The sequence below is a fragment of the Gorilla gorilla genome, chromosome X (assembly GCF_029281585.2).
Source record: "Gorilla gorilla gorilla isolate KB3781 chromosome X, NHGRI_mGorGor1-v2.1_pri, whole genome shotgun sequence".
In the NCBI taxonomy this organism is placed as follows: domain Eukaryota; kingdom Metazoa; phylum Chordata; class Mammalia; order Primates; family Hominidae; genus Gorilla; species Gorilla gorilla.
The window spans coordinates 25,931,603-25,946,138 of record NC_073247.2 but is presented as its reverse complement, the minus strand read 5'-3'; the positions used below and the strand labels follow the sequence as shown (position 1 = coordinate 25,946,138).

Below are 14,536 nucleotides of genomic sequence, written 5' to 3'. Positions count from 1 at the left end.
GCCCATATGATCCCAGGCCCACATTTGTCCACTCTTTTTTGCTACCACTCCTTCTGGAACAAAGTTCCCTTTCTATATATCTGATATTTTCTCAATACTTTGACACATTCATATGATTAAAAGATTTTTAATACCATTAGAAATGAGATTGTGCAGGTGACATAGACCATAAAACTATGAATAAACACCCCATACTCCTTCTGCCACTCACTTACTGTAGGACCTATGCTTTCATGGTCCAGGGATCTGAATTTTCCTATCTGTAAGTCCAAAATAGTGCTCTCACTTGTCCTCTGAACTTCCAGTATAATGAGGAAATGGGTTAGGTTGATTGTACCTGGCTATTTAAGGACAATCATTTACCTTACTTCTTATAGCTGCAACACCGTTCATGATCTAGTAGTAACATGATAATAAATTCATGTTTCAGTTGCTTATAACTTACTACAACCTAATTTTTCCCTCTTTCTGTATACCTTTTCTCCCCACCCTACCTTAATTTTTTCCCCCCAATTTCTTCTTTTTAAGACCCACCTGGGAGGATTTCTCCTCCACGAATTACTCCCTCATTCCTCTGGAATCTTTGTCACAATCAATCTTTCTTCTAGATTTGCTTGTACTTCTCTTTAGCTTTCATTTCTCTTGTCTGCATATTTTAGTGGTTTATCTTCTGCTAGAGTGGTAGCTCCCTGAAGGTATGGAAGCAATGACCACTGTGTTCCTTCTAGGTGATTCCTGACTTCCTGTTTGTGAGTTTGTAATGACATTTTATCTTGGGTGGGCCAGAACGAAAGAAAGAAAAAGAAAGGGGAGGGAGGAATGATTAGCAAAGTAGTGGGCCTTTTCCTAGAGATAAATTTATTTTATTTAAAAGACTGTTCTTTATTCAGATATTGCTATTCTTCCTTTTTTTGGTTGTTAGAATGGCCTTTCTTTTATGAAATGATGACCATAGTAGATAATTTTTACCTTTCACAATCTGAATTTAAAAGTTGGCACCACCACCCACCATTGAGGAGTATTCTATAAAATACTTCACCAGTACTCTTCAAAATTATCAAGCTCATGAAAAACAAGGAAAGAGTGAGAAACTGTCACAGATGGAAGAAACCAAGGGGACATGATGACATGGATCCTGAACCAAAAATGGATATTCATAGAAAAACTGGTGAAAGCCACATAAGTGATATACTTTAGTTAATGGCAGTGTATCAACGTTGGTTTCTTAGTCTTGGCAAATGTTCTGAGGTTATATAATATGTTAATGGCAGGAGAAGCTGGGTGGACTCTCCATACTATCTTTACAATTGTTATGTAAACTTAAAAATTATTCCAAAATTTAACTTTTATTTTTAAAAGACTAAGGAAGGCAAAAAATTGGCATCCCTCTCTCAGACCCCTTTATTATAAAATGTTTTATTGCTTCTTGATGTCCAAAATCCTGGGGCCTGGGGCCCAATAACATCAAGTTCAATGATCACACTCACTAAAAGTTTGAGAAATTAAATCTACAGTGAATTGAATCAGGGAATCATAATAATAATGTACCCATAAAAAGGTGTCAGCTGCTTAATTAAATATTATTATAATGAAATTTTAACAAAATATTAAAAGGAAAATTGACATGAGTCTCTGAAACCTCTTCCTCTGTAAGACCCCTGTGAGTCCCAAACCTGCCCAAGACCATATGTGCAAACAAGTGTTTTCAGGCACTTCATTCTTAGGCGTCTGCCTTAACAACTTTTAACTGGAGACTGTACTAAGCAAAAGAACTTCCCTCTATGCCACAACATAGCTGATCCCTTAATGACTAGGTGGCAGCCTGCCACAGTGACACACAGTCTTTAAGCAGAGATGCCATGCATGTGCTACAAGACATATTTAGTAATCAGTGGATCTGTTGGCAAGACGTAGGTCTGGTTTGGTGAGGTTTGATTTTAGGAAAAGAATGAGCACACGTAATTTGTGTCAGCAGAGGGCTCTCTTAAGCAACAATAGTTCCGACTACCCGTTTATGTGGAAATTTGGGTAGTCATAGAAGTTAGCAAACCATTCCCTTCAGGCCCCTTCAGTATAACATAGAAATTAAAACAATGGAAATGAACATCTTGAGCACAGTTTTGCCAGATGTAGGTGGTGCCAGTTAAGAAGTTGGGCTGCTGATTACATGGCGACCCAGGCGTAGCTTGTCTGAAGAGATTCCCCAAAACATTTATTCCTGATCTGGGTTTGAAGGAGAAGGGGCATGCCTGGTCCTGGGGTTCTAGAAGCAGCTGGAAGTTTCTGAGGGAGTTTGTAATTCAGCTCTTTTGAGTAGTTAGGTTTGGGAATATGATTATCATAGAACCTTGATGTCCATGTCAGAAATTTTAATCAGAGTGAAAGAAAAAAATAGGTTTGGGAGACTTGAGAATGGGAACAACGTAAAAAAATAAGAGATAAATAAGTCAGCTGTTCTTTTCTTTATAGTTAGATGGTAGGTAGAACTCTCTGATACCCACATCAAAGAAGGATTTCATGATCACCTCATCTCAGGATCCTGTAGCTTTGGGATCTTCCATAAACCTACTCCCTTCACTCAGAAATCATGAGGCCTATTTTCAGCTTTGTGTATATTAGCAGTAGGACCCTTTCTTTGCCTGAAATAGCCAGTTTGCCTGAAGCCATTGAAGTTGGCAAAGTCCCCTTGTTACCTGTGTGAAATCCCTGCAGTTCTGGCTCCTATTGCAATTGTCATGGGATTTCTCCTCTGAGACAAGCCCTGTGCTCCCAGCACATACGTTACTGGCAATATGCCGTCAGCATTTGTGAGGCAGCATGGGGGTGGGGGAGTGAAAGTAGTTTTATTCTCAGGGACAGATAATGTTGTTTTAGATCCTTGTTCTGCTATTGTTAACTGTAACCTTAATCTCACTAAGCCATGATGTTTTCATCAGTAATATATAGGTGATCACATATTTCCAGGATCAGATGCTTTGTAAATGCTGAAATGCTATGCAAATATAAGATGCTATTCATCCATCCATCCATCGATTGATTGATCAATTCATTCATTCATTGAACAAATCTTCAGTGCCAGCTGTATGCTAGGCCCCACTGTAGCTAAGTTAAAAAAGTCCCTGCCTTCATGGGGCTTACATTCTCTTAATGAAGACAGACAATAAATGAATAACAAATAATTACATAATATAGTGTCCCATGGTGAAAAAGCTAGGAAGAAGAAACAAACCATGGTTGGAGGATACAGAATTGATTGATACATTAGACCAGATGGGCTGGTTGGAGGTGGCCTTTCTTAGGCAGTAACATTTGAACAGAGGCCTGAGTGAAGGGAGGAGGTGAACTATGAGACTATTGGAGGGGGTAGGGGGAACTATTCCAGGAAGCATGAATGAAGATCCACGAATGGGATCTCTGCCCACGGAGCTGTGGTGGCTGTGCCAACTCTAGGACTTACCCATCACCTGTTATGGGCCAGGTGCTTTGCACACATTACTCACTTAGTCCTTACCACTCTCGGAGAGCTCACCTCCCAGGTCTATGCTGTACATGAGGAGACTGAGCCTCCAAGAAGTGAAGGGACTTCACCCTGCATACCAAACCTGGTAAATGGCAAACCCGAGGTTTGCACCAGAGCCCCAAAGCCGGAGTAGTTTTTGGAGACAGGGCCACACCTGCAGGGGGCAGAGTGGCGGGAGTCTCTGAAGCACTGGTGCTTCTGCAGGGTGGTGGCAGGGAAATGTAAGGCAGGACCTGGTAGAGCTTTAAAATACTCGGATTTATCCATTGGCCGAATACCTGAACCGTGTTGGTTATCTTTTCCTTTTTGTTAAAACCACTTTTTGGAACTTGTGAAGGTGCGTATGTGGGGTTGGGATTGGGTAAGTCAATTTAGTCAATTGGGTGATTTTCCAGGTTTCTACTCAAGTCATGAAAACATTTTTGTAAAATAACTTGAGTCCTTAATTGTATGGATTCAGACATCCTTGAAGACCAGTTAGCAGCTTCTATTATGCAATATGTTCCTTGCTGGCATCTCTCATCAGCCATGACCTCAACTCGTGTTTTGTTTTTCTCTTTTTCCTACCAAGCCACTAGTAGACAAAAAACAAACAAAAAAACAAACAAAAACAAAAACAAAAACAAAAAAACAGCCACCATTTTAAAGCAAATGGAAATTAAAGGAAAACATAGTTTTGCCTGTAATATAAACGTTTTGCTTTAAAGAACAGGTCTTGCGTCTTATTCCCAAACACTGAATGAGGTACTCAGACTCTGCCTTCTAAATACCAGCCAGAAAGAAACAACAAACTATATTATCTCTTGCGTTGTAATTCTTCAGAATTAATTTGTAGCTCCTTGAGGTACACCTTTCCTAAACTTCACATGGCAAGTGACACTTTTCTTTCATCACTATTGTGTGTTTTGTCTTTCTGCCCCCAAACACAAACACACAAGAAAATAAGAACTGACAAGGAAGCAAAAATATTTAGTAAACACCCACGGAAAGAATTAGAAGGAGGAAAAGAGGAAGCAGGACCAAGAAGCACGTCAAGTGCTTTAAGAAAACACCTGTTTCAGATTACAAATTTCTTACTTAATTAGACACATGCAACTCTTGAGTTTAAACATAACACTCACAATTCGTCAGCCACCCACGGCAATTCTCCAGGTGTTTGTGATTATGTAATGCCCTAAAAAATCATCTGGATTGTGTCAACTCTCAGAAGTACTGCTTCAGTTTTTTAAAAAATCCTCTACAGACATTATATGTAAAGTCTCAGTCTAGCATTTACACTACTTAGCAAAAAAACAAATAAAAGGTTATAATAAGTAAAAGGTCAGTGGTTTCCTTGGTTTCTGATTTTTTTTTCCCCAAAGGCTGAAAGTATGTTTTTTGCTTTAAGTAGTAAAAGATAGGCATTTTGAATTCAATAAAACTTCATTGACCAGACTTCTCTAATTCAGATTTTATGATATTTAGGATAGGAGCAACGAGGTTTAATTGTATAACCAGGGAAGGGAGCATCCACACTGCAAAAGTAGAGGAAAGGGGGGATAACTGTTTCCTGAATCTTTTTAAAAAAGTGTTGAAATTGCTTCCTAAAATCAAATTTGGAAAAAAAAATCTTGATGTCCACTTAGATTTTCATCCTTAAATGAGTCATACTCACCACAATTTACTTTTTAAAGTTGCTTGACATATTTTTAGATGGTTAGCAACCTGAAAGCCCTTAGGCTTAGATAATTGAAAAATATTTGGGGATGGAAAAGAATATGATTTGAAAGGGACTCCTTTGAGAGCCCAAAAGGGAGCTTCAGCCCAAACAGAATGGAGATTGCCTTTCTCATGCAATTATTTTAATTAAAAATGCATGTGCAGCAGGAAAAGAAAAGCAATTCTAGACACCACTCCTTATAGTTTGGCTGATTGTTTGAAATCTGGAAGCTTTTGTTTGTCCTCTTAAATTTTTAAGCTCTGTATTAGATCCTAAATGCTTTGTTCCTATTCTGACATAAGCGCTCTCTATAAAAAATGCAGGTCTTTTCCACACAGTAACACATGTTAAAGTCGGAGCTGCATTGTCCTACATGTAATATGGAGTTACTCTTCTGATTCTTAGTGTTTCTCCTTGTGTCTCACTGCCTTTCTATCCAGCCCCAGTTCACCTAAGCAGGGAACAAGATATTCATCAGCGTCTATGTAAAATAAACTATACCACTTACTTTCATCCACTGATGAGCGGCAGCATCTTTGTTTTTTCCAAAACAAAAAAGTTGTTTCCATTGTATAAAAGTCAATTAATTATTACAGAAAATTCAAACTGTCAGAAAAATGGAAAGAAACATATCTGAAATTCTACTATCTGGAGATGACCACTGTTCACATTGTGATGTATGTTCATCTGGGCACCTCCATGCATACTAACACAACTCGATAATTTTATTTAAATGAGTCCATTTAAATACATTGTTTTATTTGTCCCCTTTAAATAGAATTGCTGTTCTGTAACCTGCTTTTCCAATTAAATAATATTTCATTTTTTCTATGTCAATAAATAAAGATCTATATCACTTTTTAACGGTTGCACAGTATTCTCTTATATGGCTACACTGTAATTTAGTTGCGTTACTTATTAACCTATCATCCAGAATGTCCCTGTCTTTTGCTATTGCAGTAAATATTGCAGAGAATGGAATTGTGCAGAAAATCTTGTATTTTTTTGTTTCCTTAGATTTAAATCTCAGAAGTATACTATTTGCATTTAAATCCTTCATCCATTTGGAACATGTTTTTGTATGTAGTGGGGGATTACTGTCTTTTCTCATATGGTCATTTGTTCCAACATCATTCACTGGGAAATACATCCTTGCCCCACTGATTTGAAATTGCTACTTTCATATATTAATTTCCCATACAAATTGGTCTCTTCTATCCCTGTGCCAATGTTGCATTGTTGCCATTACCATAGCGAGTTCCCAGATGGGGGTTTTAGACTTCAAACCTAGAACCTCTAATTTTTGTAGCCATCTGCCTGTGACCTGCTGGGGTAAAGGCCCTGCCTAGGCTATTCTGTTCACAGTATACCTCAATGATATTATTCTGCAGGATGAAACGTGGAGAGTCCTTGTGTCAGCCAACCCTGATTTGCACCGTATTATGTGCTCTATAAATATTTTGATTCAAGAACTGGCATCCAATAAAGTTAGCTCAGGAAGAGGAGAGTTTATTATAAATCTGCAATATAAAAACGTCAACAACATGACAGTAGCAAGGCTTTTATTGCTTTTAGTTTAGGTATTAGGAGGCATAATAAATAATAACTTGTTCTCCCAGCCTGAATTCTCAACCAGTTGAGAAGATAAAGGAGTAAGAAAGATGGCAGACAAAAATACCTTTATTTCTGATAAAGCTGATACTGGAGAAGGTGGCTTATATCTGCGGGCAGGTGGGCTTCTGAATACTGCACCTGAAAATAAGGCAGACTTACTCAGATCTCACCAGCTGTGCTAGACCCCTGTAGGCTACCACCACGGGTGCTAGTCCCTCTCACGGAGACAAAGAGAGAAAGAGGACACTTGCTTTCTGTGGATAGGCTGACTCTCAAGAGGAGGGAGAGAGGAGGGGGCTTGGCTCTGCAAACTCAATTTCTACTTTCAACTCTACCAGTCCTACTTACTATGTGTCTTCCTCATGAGAATATAAGCTTCATGAAGGCAATTACTGTATCTGTCTTCTCCACTTTTTTATCTCCCAACACAGTACCTAGGACATTATAGGACTTCAGTGAGTATTTGTTCAATGAATGTTGTTGGTGCACTTACCTTCTCAATATATTATTTTAAAATTATTGTATCATAGGTTTTATATATTTGAATTGATATCTTATGATTATGTCCTAAATATACAAATATGTAGGGCAAAATAATAACCATTGCCGTTTATGATTTTTAAAACAAATTTTTGAATTTTCATGTGAAAAAAGACTATTTAGGTCTACTTTTTATGCCTTAGGATAAAGCAAAAACATAGACGACAAAAACAATCTGGCTTTGACATATTCGATGAGTGCTTGTATAGAGGAGGAAAGAACAATTTTGTTTGTGTAAAACAGCAATATCTGATGTATATGCTGAGAACTTCATAAATATTTTCTCTTCTCTTGCCTCCTGGGCATTTTTTGTTTTTCTTTCTTCTTTAAGTCTTACAATATTTCCACTCTGTTGTTTATTGTGGATTTAGGTATTTCTTGAAGGAGTTACGGATAAATTTCCCAAATGCATACAAAATGGATGTCGAATCCAAATAGATTATACAAAAAGAGCCCATGTCCTGACACACAACATTTTACGCTTTAAGTGCTAAATTATATATTTCAAATAACAATGTTGCCATGTTCCTGAGGTAATTTTAAATTCTTGCTAATTATTTGGTATCTTTTAATCTTTATTTGCTAGAGTAATCACTATAGCCTTAAAATGAGAAGTTTAGAGTTGCTTGATTTTTCCCTTTAGTAGAATAATGAAATAAGAAGGGTTTACTTTTCTTCTGCTTTTTAGAGTTGATGCAAGTCTTGTTCTAGCAAAAGGTACTGTGATTACAGAAAGTCCTGAGAAGGTTTTTCTATCTACACAAAATGCCTACCATAGTTGACTACTGATTTTCCAATTCATTCTATCTAAACCTGTGCTATCAAAGGGAATTTTCTGTAAAGATGGAAATGTTCTATAATCTGCACTGCCCAATATGATAGCCATTAGCCGGATGGGGCTTTTGAGCACCCAAAATGTGGCAGGTGCACCTGAGGTGCTGAATTTTAAATTTTATTTAATTTTTTTGTTTTTGTTTTATTTATTTATTTGAGATGAAGTCTCACTCTTGTTGCCCAGGCTGGAGTGCAATGGTGTGATCTCGGCTCACTGCAACCTCTGCCTCCCGAGTTGAAGTGATTCTCCTGCTTCAGCCTCCCCAGTAGCTGGGATTACAGGCGCCTGCCACCACGCCCGGCTAATTTTTTTGTAGTTTTAGTAGAGACAGGTTTTCACCATGTTGGCCAGGCTGGTCTTGAACTCCTGACCTCAGGCGATCCACCCACCTTGGCCTCCCAAAGTGCTGGGATTACAGGTGTGAGCCACCGCACCCAGCCAATTTTATTTAATTTTAATTAATTTAAACTTAAATAGCTGCATGTCGCTAGTGGCTACTCTATTGGGCAGCATAGAATTTCTTTCCATTTTTAGATTTAGTACGGACATGTCCCTGGAAAAGTTGACTTTAATTTCTATGAATTCATTTAACATATTTTATAAACATTTATTGAGCACCTAGTGAGTTTGTGTGCTTGGTGTCAGAAATATGTTTCCTTTGGATTTCCTGAGGCAGCTTTTTGGTGGTGTGGAGACCTCACCTATGTCATCCCACACACCTGTGTGAACAAGCCTCGGTAACAGGGACCCTGCTGGTTCAACAGGAGCTGTCTCTCTTTCACCCCAATCTCCAGGGCCCACCATGCCAGGACCATCATCTGCTGGGCTGAAGGGGTGAGTGGCGGCTCTTTTCACTCAGCTGTGAGCTCTGGCAGGCTCAGGGATGCATCTGCTAGGAGGAAGGGGCACCTAGGTGAAATTCTGTCAAAGACATTGTATGGCTAATGTGGCCCAGTCACAGAGATTCTTTATCTCAGTTTACTCCTCTTAGTTGCTCCTGACACTTTCCTCAACAAATTTTCTGTGGAAAAAGCAAACACGTCTTCACTGCTACCCAATAACTACTTTTTCTTTTTCCTTTTTTTCAAGCTTTATTGAGGTACAGTTGACAAATAAAAATTGTTTATATTCAAGGTGTACAATGTGATGATTTGATGTATGTATACATTGTGGAATGATTACCACAATCAAGCTAAGACCTATTTTTGTGGTGAGAGCACAGAAGATTACTCTCTTAGGAAATTTTTAGTGTACAATACTTACTATTAATTCTAGTCACTATGCTGTGCTTTAGGTCTTCAGAACATATTCATCTTGTCACTGCAAGTTTGTACCCTTTAATCAACATCTTCCCATGTTCCCTACCTCCTGACCCCTGGCAGCTACCCTTCTACTCTGTTTATGTGAGATCATGCAGTATTTGTCCCTCTGTGTCTGGCTTATTTCACTTAGCATAATATCCTCCAGGTTCATCCGTGTTGCTGAAAATGGCAAGATTTACTTATTTTTTAAGGCTTAATAGTACTCCATTGTGTATATATACCACATTATCTATTTATTGGTCAACAGATACTCTAGTTATTTCTATATCTTGGCTATTATGAATAATGCTGCAATGAACATGGGAGTGTAAAATAACTCTTTGAGATAGTGATTTTATTTTGTTTGGATATATATCCAGGATGAGATTGCTGTGTTGTATGGGAGTTCTATTTTTCATCTTTTGAAGAACCTCCATATTCTTTTCCATAATGCCTATACTAATTTACCGTTCCACCAGCAATGTATAAGGATTCCCTTTTCTCCACACCCTCACCAACACTTGTTATCTTTTGACTTTTTGCTAGTAGCTGTCCTAACAGATGTGAGATGATATCTCATTGTAGCTTTCATTTGCATTTTTCTGACGATGTTGACTACCTTTTCATATACCTGTTGGCCATTTGTATGTCTTCCTTGGGAAAGTGTCTATTCAAGTCCTTTGCCTATTTTTTTTTTTAAATGAAAAGGCAACTCACGGAATGGGAGAAAATGTTTGCAAACCATATTATCCAATAAGGGATTAAGTTCCAAAATATACAAGGAACTCATACAAGTCAGTAGGGATAATTAAATAATAACCCAATTTAAAAATAGGCGAAGGATCTACTTTTTTTCCTGTTTGTTTTTCAAAGGTATCCTACCTCCTGGAAGGGGGCAGCATGGCCCATGAAGACTTCTGTGGACACACTGGTAAAATGAACCCAGGAGATTTGCAGGTATGGCCAAGGACAAGGAATTGCTGGTGGTTTAGTAGTTTTTGGGTGCACATGCTTGATCCTGCCCACTTCCAGTACATTCACCCTTTCCACACTCTCTCTATTATATTCTTGACTTTCCCTTTCTACAGATTCTTTTACTCAGCCTGGAAACCACACAGGTCTCTTATATTCTTCTTTCACACTTTCCTTGACCCCTCAGTCACTTTTTAGCTCCCACCTAGTCTTTTTCTTACATTTCTCAAAAGAGCAATCAGGAATGATACCCCAACGTCCTTATCTTTCATTCGTTTTGTACTTACTGAAATCAGATTTGGCCTCTCAGTAGCCCCTTCCAAATCTTTACTGAAGCTATTCAGGTAATGGTCACTTGTGATGTCCCAATTGCCAAATTCAGTGATTGTTTCAGTCCTCATCTTTCTAGACCTCTCTGCTGCATTTGAGACAGTGTATTATTTATCTTCCAACTCATTTGCAGGGTTAGGTGTTATCACTTAAGACAATGACCTCGAGCCCTCCATCATCCTAGTCTTGTCTGAGATATGTTACAATTAAAATCCCTCAAAATACTTGGGTCATATTTGCCAGTTTTGTAAGTCGAAACTCTATACCAGGTACTTTCTGGATTTTATATGTGTATGTTTTGAGGAATGATAAATTCACGTATTTGAATCATAATATTTCAATGAAAGTGAAATTTAAAGACAAAAAAGCAAAAGAAAAAAGTCATGGCGAAAAGTCAATAGTAACCTCCCACTGGAGCAGAACATGAAATGAAGACTGCTTGCAAAGATACATATGATGACTGGAAATGTCCTGATCGTGGAAGTGGTGACTTCTGCCATCTGCACCATGGAGCTGCCTAGCAGCCATATGTGTGAGACAGTGGTCAACACTTCTTCTACCACTATAACTTCACATTGATTAGGATGATGATTGCATAGTGTCTTTCAGTTTATTCAGAGTTTTTGTATGCATGATCTCTTTGCGATAAGTATTATTATTATTATCTTTTTGAGACAGGGCCTCACTCTCTTGCTCAGGCTGTAGTGCAATGGTGCATTCACGATTCACTGCAGCCTCGACCTCCCCAGCTCAAGCGATCCTTCCACCTTAGCTTCCCTAGTAGGTGGGACCACAGGTGCACAACACCACACCTGGCTAATTTTATTTTTTTGTAGAGATGGGGTCTCGTTATGTTGTCCAGGCTGGTCTCAAACTCCTAGGCTCAAGCGATCCACCTGCCTTGGCCTCCCAAAGTGCTTGGGTTACAAGCATGAGCCACTGTGCCCAGAAAAAAGAACCATAATATTATTCTCATCTCATTTTTAAAAATGAGGAAATGGGGATTTAAAGATGTTTTTACAAACAGATGCCCATAGCCTCAGAGCTAGTAAATGATGAGGATGGAAAGCGAACCCCATTCTCCCCTTCCAGATCCAATATATAGGCCATTTTAGGTAAAGTATTGCCAAACTAGCTCATATCTAAAAAGGATAACCAAGGTATTGAAAATATGAAGAAATGAACTTTAAAGGGAAAAGGAAAATGCTTAAAAATGGGAGGAAGTCTTTGAGGGACACCAATAACTATCATTAGACAGAAGAAATGCAGCATAAGAGGGTGTTTAGGTATACCTCATACTGCATTAGAGCAGGGTCAACAAATTTTTTCTATAAAGGGCAAATGGGCTTTGGGGACAATATGGCCTCTGTTGCCACTACCAGACTCTGTCATTGCAGCATGAAAGCAGACATAGACAGTATGTCAATGAATGGGCATGGCCGTGTGCCAATAAACTTTTAAAAAAACAGGTTGCAGGTTAGATTGGGCCCCCAGGCTGTAGTTTGCCAACTCCTACATTAGAAGGTTTAACAAGCCTTTTCAAATGGGAGTAGAGGGAAATCTAGACTTCGTGGAAGAAAAAAATCTTTAAAGTATGCACTGGCCTCCTTTCAGATCCTTCAACTAATAATGCTCATTCTTGTCTCAGATTCTTTTTCACATGCTGTTGTCTCTCTGTGGAATCCTCTTCCTCTTCCCCTTCCCCTGGCTAATTCTTACTCCTTGTTTGGATCTCAGCCTGAAGATTGCACCCTCAGATAAGCTGCCTTGAACTGAGCAGGACACTTCATGTGCTCACAGAACCCTGTCATTCTTTGAAGCGCAAGCACAATTATAATGGCAATAATGATATGCATGACATTGTTTAAGGATTTTTCCCCTGATGAGGGCTGTGTGGAAGATGCTGTTGATGGCCTGCCTCATAGCCCCTTGGCCCAACTGTGAGTTCAGGTGGTGATGGTCCCTGTATGTGTACAGTACCATCTCAAGTGCTGTTACTCTGTCTGAGGGCTTTCTCCAGCCCTCACTGACCATATGTGGGCAGACCATATGTGTCAGTGATTTAACACTCCCATGGGAACTCTTGGTCAGTGAAGGATGGGAATTAGAGTCTAAATACCCTAGCTTCCCCTCTTCTCCATGCAACAGTTTCAAAGTACATATATGGTTCCCAGTGGGATTGAATTCCAGATGTCCACAGATGTAACCTTCTCGTTAACAACTCTTTTTGGCTTTCTCCCTTGCCTCACTCTTCCCTACTCTCTCACTTGTGCTTTCTGCATCACTTTCCAAATAAACAACCTGCACATGTCTTTGTCTCAGGAACTTCTGTGGGAGAACTCAAACTAAGACAGGTAGGAAATGCATCTATGATGTTCATACCTTCATCTCCAGATTCCAAGATTTAGTCTTTGGGGCTGGTCCCTAATCTGCTCTTAATACAGACATGAACAAACACTTGAAGAATCTGCACAACAGTGGAGGCAATAATTGTTTCTCCAAGTAGCGAGGGTTCCATTACTGGAACTGAGCAAGTACAGATACAAGTTAACCATCCACAGTATAGTGGATACTGGGGACCTCCAAATATATTTTTAGGCCCACATATTTATCCTCCAATGTCTGGGAACACTGGCTGCTGATGGCTCACAACGGCTTCCCTCCCTAGGAACTGCCCTCTGCAGCAGGGAATTGCCTCACCCAAAGTTGTGCTTTCCACTTGGGGATGGCCCACAGTCAATGGTTTGCTGATGTGGGGATATAAAAACTTGGCCACATTGTCTCAAGTCGGGACAATTCTGAAGGTTCATCTCAACTCCAGAGCTCCCTGTTGGATTGGCTAAAGCCTCTGTAGTAACTGCATTGCTGGTCAGCTTCTCCCCCTGCCCAATCCTGCTTTCTTCACTACTTAAGTTGTATCTCCTGAGAACACAGCCCAGTATACCATCTTCCTGCAACTCCCCGTCTTAGAGCTTAATCTAAGACTCAGGGAAGTCAAAGAGAGGATTCTTCCATTTGTGGGAATTCCAGTTCCAATGTGTTCATTTCAAGTGAGGAAGCACGGGAAGCATTTGCAAAACTGGAAAGGGCCCCAGCAATTGTCACTGATGTTTATTGTTCCTCTCGATGCCCAGGGGCTCTGATAGCAGCACTGGTAAGATGTCTCACTTAGTGATGGTGTTGTAATTGTTCCACCTATAGACTTATTAGGAGCTTGGTTACATTTCCCTCTTGTTGGTTTTGTGTTTGCAGTGGATGACTGCGGGCCGGGGCATTCTGCACGCCGAGATGCCTTGCTCAGAGGAGCCAGCCCATGGCCTACAACTGTGGGTTAATTTGAGGAGCTCAGAGAAGATGGTGGAGCCTCAGTACCAGGAACTGAAAAGTGAAGAAATCCCTAAACCCAGTAAGGATGGTGTGACAGTTGCTGTCATTTCTGGAGAAGCCCTGGGAATAAAGGTAAGCCAGGCTATTGTGTCTATTTAACCTGAGGCATGCAGTGACATAAGGCTGGCCCCTTCTGGATTGTTAGTTCTCACTAGATTTACCAAAATTCATGTCCCATGGGATGGACTTGATTCATAGTTGTCAGAATAAGTGCAACCTAAGAAAACTCAGAAATGTTTCCTGCCTACAAACCCATAGAGTTAGGAAAATTACAAGAAAGCAAGCTCATATAAAGTTTGGTCGAGGAGCAATTTTCAAAGTATGTCTTAATATGTGTG

The 14,536-nt window shown here is 39.5% G+C and overlaps 1 protein-coding gene across 3 annotated transcripts in view; it reads left to right on the top strand.

Moving 5' to 3' along the window:
• The window catches only part of PIR (pirin), a 105,059-nt gene that overhangs the window by 20,172 nt on the left and 70,351 nt on the right, over window positions 1-14,536 (top strand). For all 3 annotated transcript variants that reach the window (XM_004063845.4, XM_004063844.4, XM_019019203.3), the window contains exons 4-5: window positions 10,383-10,466; window positions 14,064-14,270. In XM_004063845.4, coding sequence (XP_004063893.1) covers window positions 10,383-10,466; window positions 14,064-14,270 — 291 coding nt within the window. The remainder of the gene's footprint in view (window positions 1-10,382; window positions 10,467-14,063; window positions 14,271-14,536) is intronic.